This window comes from Emys orbicularis, chromosome 20 (genome assembly GCF_028017835.1).
Source record: "Emys orbicularis isolate rEmyOrb1 chromosome 20, rEmyOrb1.hap1, whole genome shotgun sequence".
Classification (NCBI taxonomy): Eukaryota; Metazoa; Chordata; order Testudines; family Emydidae; genus Emys; species Emys orbicularis.
The window spans coordinates 24461326-24467325 of record NC_088702.1 but is presented as its reverse complement, the minus strand read 5'-3'; the positions used below and the strand labels follow the sequence as shown (position 1 = coordinate 24467325).

The following is a 6000-nucleotide window of genomic DNA, read 5'->3' as shown; positions in this document are numbered from 1 at the left end:
TTCCCCCCCCACACACACACAGGTTCCTTCCTCCAAACCGAAGGGGAAGTGGGCGGACGAGGCTGGGAGGGGAAGTCTGAGGCCGGAGGGGCCCCGTGGGGCTGCCCTGCCTGTGGGTCCGGACTCCAGGGTCCGGCCCAGAGACGCCGCCCCTGGGTCGAGGCAGGTCCCGCTGCAGGAAAAGGCGCCGGGCGGCACCTGGCGAGGGGTCCCTTGCAGCTGAGAGGGCGGAGCGGGGGTGGGGGGACCCAGGTGTCCTGGACACACAGGGCTGTAACAGGGGACAGTGCAAATGAAAGCAGAGGGGCTGCAGGTCGGGAGTGAGGGGCACCAGTTAGTATCTCTGGTCTCCCCCCCGCAGCCTCCGTCCTGGGCTCCTGCCTCCAGCCGGCGCTGGCCCAGACCCCAGTGACCATCGTCCTCACCCCGCCGAGCCCCGTGGTGGGAGGGGGCGTCAGCCTGGCCCCGCAGAATCCGCCACAGGACTTCGTGGTCTGCAACTGGTATCGATCAGCGACCGCTGATCCAAACAGCCTGATCCTCAACTACGTCCAATATCCAGCCCCGGCTCAGAACAACGGCCCGGCCCACACGGGGCGGGAGACAGCGGGGCCGGGCTGCGCCCTGAACATCGTGGGGTTAACGCTCAATGACACCGGGAACTACACGGTTCAGATACAGAGCCCTAATGCTGCTAACCCTGTCCTCGGCACAGTACGTCTGCGCGTCTATGGTAAGTGCCACCCCCGGGAGCTGCGCTGATCCCAGGCCGTGTCCCCCCCCCCCGCCATCCCCGCCCCAGTAATGGGGCTTTGGGCGTCTCCCCCCGGGATGAGCCCGGCTGGTGAGGGGCTGTCGGGGGCCTGTGAGGGGGGTCTGGGCCCCCCAGGGCGGGGGTGTCCCCGGATCCCCAGGGTGTCTCTGACCCCTCCCTGTTTCCCCAGAGCTGCAGGCTGCACAGTGGGGTGTGTACAACCAGCTGCGGAGATGAGGCCCCCCAGGGGCCCTGGTGCATGCTGGGAAGACCCCTGTATCACGGGGGGGGGGGGGTCAGACCCACCTGCTCTTTTACACCCACTTTGCTCAGTTTTGGAGCCTACGGGGGAGGGGGGGCTCATGATGTCACTGTGGGGCCCTTTGCACCAGGGCTCCCCAGATCCAGCCCCCCCCCCCCCCAGCTGTCTGCAGCGGCGGGGGGGGGGGGGGAGCCGGGCGCTGTTGGGGTCACACTCACCAGTCGCTGAAGGTGAAACTGGATGTCCTGGAGTCCCCGGGCGATGCTCGGGAACTGCTCCCCACAAAGCCAGTCAGGACTCTGGGAGCCTCCTCTCCCTCGGAGCAGACTGTCTTCAGGGCAAGAAGCTCACACGGCTTCACCTCCTGGGTCTCTCCTGGGAGCATTCAGCATATGCCCCTCCGTGCACTTCCCACAGCGAGTCCGCCCAGGCGGGGTCCTGGGGCAGCCAGAGGGCCCTGCACCCCCCACTTCGCAGTCAGACGTGACTCTCAGCCAGCCAGTAACACAGAAGGTTTATTAGATGACAGGAACATGGTCTCAAACAGAGCTTGTAGGTCCAGAAAACGGGACCCCTCAGCCGGGTCCATTCTGGGGGCCGTGAACCAGACACCCCCGTCCGCCCTCACTTCCCGTCCCCAGCCAGCTCCAAACTGAAACCCCCTCCAGCCCCTCCTTCTCTGGGCTTTGTTCCTTTCCCGGGCCAGGAGGTCACCTGATCTCTTTGTTCACCTTTAGCATCCCCGTGCAGGGGGGAAGGGCCCCGGCCATCAGTTGCTAGGAGACAGAGTGTGAGTGATTTATGTGCACTGGCCCTCTCAGGCTCTGCAACTATCACACCCCCTTATCCCACCACCTAGAGACTCCAGAAATCCATAGGGAAAACTGAGGCACCCACACAGTATTCAGAGGAAACATTAAGAATAGTCCCACTTCGTCACACTCTGGCTGACTGCCCATGATGCACCAGCAAGGTCACCCCCACCCCCGGCCTGGGTCTGGGATGGGCAGCTCCATCCGGGTCAGAGGGGACGGCAAGGAACCGGCACAGGGCTGTGCCCACGGGGCGTCCGGTGGCACCAAGCATTGAAAACCCTGCTGTCAGGCTGGATCCTGGGACAGACCTGGGAGACGGAGCGTCGCTCTCCCTTCGAACCACAGCCGAGAGTCTCCCAAAAATCACGGGGCTCCGGGAGCCAGAGCCTCAGGGAGGAACCAATAACTGTGAAACTTGACGCCGGGGAGACAGACCCTCTGCCGGAGTCCAGAAGACGACCGCCCGCCTCCGCAGCTCTGAGGTGCAAAGGGCGAAGGACCCTTCCCACGACACCGCATGACCCTTCCCACAACCTCACATGGTGGCAACACCAGCACCCTTGCCCCAGTCCTGCAGGACAGCAGCCCCAATCCTGCATGGAGGAGCAGGGACACATGGTAACGCTCTCTCTGTTCCCTGCACAGAAATCCTGCCCAACCCCACAGTGACGCCAAACCAAACCCTGGTGCTGGAGAACGGGACCTTCACCCTCACGTGTAACAGCTCCCCCAGCGCCGACACCGTGCTCTGGCTCCGTGACGGGGCGTCTCTCGTGCCCAGTGAGCGGCTGGGGCTGTCCCGTGACAACCGGACCCTCAAGGTGCTGGGTGTCACCCGGGGCGACGCCGGCGCCTACCAGTGCGAGGTCGGGAACCCCGTCAGCTCCGTACGCAGCGAGCCCAGCACCGTGACGGTAGCCTGTGAGTAACTGCAGCCCCGTCCCCTGGCCGCGCTGCCCCGGCCCTGCCGGCATCACCCAGCCACAGAGATGCAGCTGCCTCTGGGGTGGGGCAGGGTGCTGGTTAAACAGGGACCCCTCGCTGGCGCCATCCATCCCCTGACCCTGTCCCTCTCTGTGTAGATGGGCCGGACTCTGCCCAGATAGACCCACCAGGACCCATCGCCCTGACTCTTGGGTCGCTTCTGAACCTGACGTGCGTCGCCGACTCCATCCCAGCCCCGAGCTATTGCTGGGTTCTCAACGGCACCGACACTAATGAGACCGGGAGCAGCTTGACCTTTAACCCCACGACCTGGGCTCAGCAAGGCACGTACGAGTGCTGGGCTCAGAACCCCGTCACCAACCGCACTGCCTGGACATCTGTCGCCGTGTGGGTGACAGGGACGGGTGAGTCCCCGGGATGGAGCAACGTGCTGCAGACACAGGGATCCCAGTTCTCGCACCAACGGCCCAGTGCGGTGCTAGGCGGTGCCGGGCTGCAGGGAGCCGGGTGGGGGGATTGTGGCTGAACGTCTGATCCAACCTCCCCCACCATCTCTCCTCCAGACGCCCCTCGTCCAGCTCTCTCTACCGGGGCCGTCGCCGGGATCGTCATCGGGTCACTAGCGGGGGCAGCGCTGGTCGGAGTCATGGTCTATTTCCTCTGTGAGTAACAGCCCCCCCATCCCGGGAGAGCCAGGACTCCTGGGTTCTCTCCTGGCACAGGGAGGGGAGTGGGGTCTAGTGGTTAGAGCAGGGGGGGCTGGAAGCCAAGGCCCCAATTCCAGCGTCTCTGATTCCTACCAGACTCTCGCTGCCGGAACGAGACCCCCAAGGAGAACGAGGCACCCGTCCTGGTGTACGAGAACCTGCCCCCAACATCCTGGGCGGGGCCAGTGGTGAGTGACAAGGGCTCAGCCCCACCCCCCACTATTCCAGTCCCGCCCCCTCCTCTGTGGGTCCCCTCAGTCTGGACCCGCAGCCCCCAGCCAGTTTACCCTGTCCCCTTTGGGCGGGGGAGGGGGGGTTACACAAACCCGGGGTCCCATTGACTGTCCCAGGGTCCCCCCCCCCCGGAGCTCGGCTGGGGACCTGGGGGGTCTCTGGGGTCTGGTGCTAACAACCCTCTTGCCTCTGTCTCCCCCAGGCCCAGCCCAGGAGCCCCCCTGACCCCAGCCCCACGTACCAGGTGAGCACCGGCCCCTTGCTCTGTATCCTCCCCCCGAGGGGGGTTTGGACCTAGTGGGGAGAGGGGGGAGCTGCCCCCCAACAAGCCTATGGCTGGGAACGGGGCTAGTTATCACATCCCAGAGCTGGGGGGGGGGCAGAGTGAGCCAGAGGGGGACCAGCCGGGAGCCCCAGGGCTGAGGGGAGGCGTTATGGGGGGCCCAGAACTGGGGGGAGGGATGGGCCCCCCAGGATGTGAGAGGCTGTCATGGCCCCCTGGGGCGTCTCTGGCTGAATCGTCCCCGTTTCCCCCAGACGCTGCAGCCCCGACAGCCGGACGTGTACGAGAAGCTGAAGAAGTGACGCCCCCACTCCTGCCCCTGGTGCATGCTGGGAGGGGCCCGGGGCATGCTGGGAAAGGCACGTCCCTAAGCCTGGGTCCCGCCGCCCCGTGGACGTCCCGCCGATGAAGCGTTAAAGGGCAGGAACAGTCACCGCCCGGCCCGGGGGGTCCGTCCGTCCGTCTGTCCATGCTGCTTCCTTGGGGCCCATCACCGCAGCGTCTGGGCCTCTGCGAGGAAATCAGAAAGTCGGTGCTTGTGACTGGCTCCGGCTCCGTTGTGCCCAGCACACGATTTGGGAACCCACCTGTGACGAAGTGGGACTGTTCTTAATGTTTCCTCTGAATACTGTAGGGGTGCCTCAGTTTCCCCTATGCAGTTCTTAAGTCTCTAGGGGGTGGGATTGTTGCAGAGCAAAGGGCCAGTGCACATAAAGGGCCGACACTGTCTCCTGGCAACTAAGGGCCGGGGCCCTTCCCCCCCTCCCCCCCCCCCCGCAAGGAGATAGCTAAAGGTCAGGTGACCTCCTGTCCCGGGAAAGAGACAAAGGCCAGAAAGGAGGGGCTGGAGGGTGAGTCAGTTTGGAGCTGGCTGGGAACTAGGAGTGAGGGCAGCCAGGGGTGTCTCGCTCGCTGGGCCCCAGGATGGACCCGGTTGAGGGGTCCCGTTCGCTGGACCTACAAGCTCTGTTTTAGACCGTGTTCCTGTCATCTAATAAACCTCTGTTTTACTGGCTGGCTGAGAGTCACGTCTGACTGCGAAGTGGGGGGTGCAGAACCCTCTGGCTGCCGCAGGACCCTTTGGCTTCCCCAGGACCCCGCCTGGGCGGACTCGCTGTGGGAAGCGCACGGAGGGGCATATGCTGAATGCTCCGAGGTCAGACCCAGGAGGTGAAGCCGTGTGAGCTCCTTGCCCTGAAGACAGTCTGCTCCGAGGGAGAGGAGGCTCCCCAAAGTCCTGCCTGGCTTTGTGGGGAGCAGTTCCAGAGCATCGCCCGGGGACTCCGTGACAGCCCGCCCCGCGTCTTCCCCTCTCAGGGGCAGTTCTGCCCTACAGAGCTGTGAGCAGCGACGCCCACCAGCCCGGCCGGGACCCCATTGTGTTATAACCCAGCCCCAGGCCGGGGCGCCCCCCCCCCTATGTCCTGGGCGCAGGCCATCCCTGCAGGCTGGGGGCTCCGGGCAGGGGCCCCCCCATGCCCCGGGCACAGGTCGTCCCTGCAGGCTGGGGGCTCCGGGCAGGGTCCGGGGGTCGGCGCGAAGCAGCCAGACCGCGGGACCCCCCGGCGCGATCCGGCCCCAGCAGGGCCAAGGGGACCCGGGTGCATCTGGCCCGGAGCCCGGCCGGGCTGGGCACTCGCTGCTGCCCCCTGCTGGCGAAGCGCGGCCCAGCCCCCCGCAGGGCTCAGCCGGACAGGGGCTGCCCCGGGAGGGAGCTCTCTGCCCCCTCCTGGTGAGCCGGGGGGCGGCCTCGCTGGGCCAGGCCTGATTTGCACCCCTGGGCTGGGACCCTCTGGGCTTTGCCCTTCGCTGCAGGGGTGGCCGGGCTGGGTGGGGCCCAGGGAGCCGTGTCTGGTTACGGTGCCCCAGGCGCAGGGTTTAGTGGGTGTTTGGAGCCGATGGGCAGCGCTGGTTTGGACTTTGTGACCCCAGCTTGTCTGTCCGGCTGGGAGGGTCTGTGTCCGGCTGGTTCCTGTTCCCCACGTGCCCTGTCTCTCGCC

At 65.9% G+C, this 6000-nt stretch overlaps 1 protein-coding gene across 1 annotated transcript in view; it reads left to right on the top strand.

The window, feature by feature from the left end:
* Positions 1 to 4302, top strand: part of LOC135892275 (carcinoembryonic antigen-related cell adhesion molecule 5-like) — an 8759-nt gene extending 4457 nt beyond the window's left edge. Inside the window, 7 exon segments of the mRNA XM_065419976.1 lie at positions 362 to 733; positions 2477 to 2752; positions 2914 to 3180; positions 3340 to 3438; positions 3580 to 3671; positions 3920 to 3961; positions 4255 to 4302. Coding sequence (XP_065276048.1) covers positions 362 to 733; positions 2477 to 2752; positions 2914 to 3180; positions 3340 to 3438; positions 3580 to 3671; positions 3920 to 3961; positions 4255 to 4302 — 1196 coding nt within the window.
* Positions 4303 to 6000: the final 1698 nt, after the last annotated feature.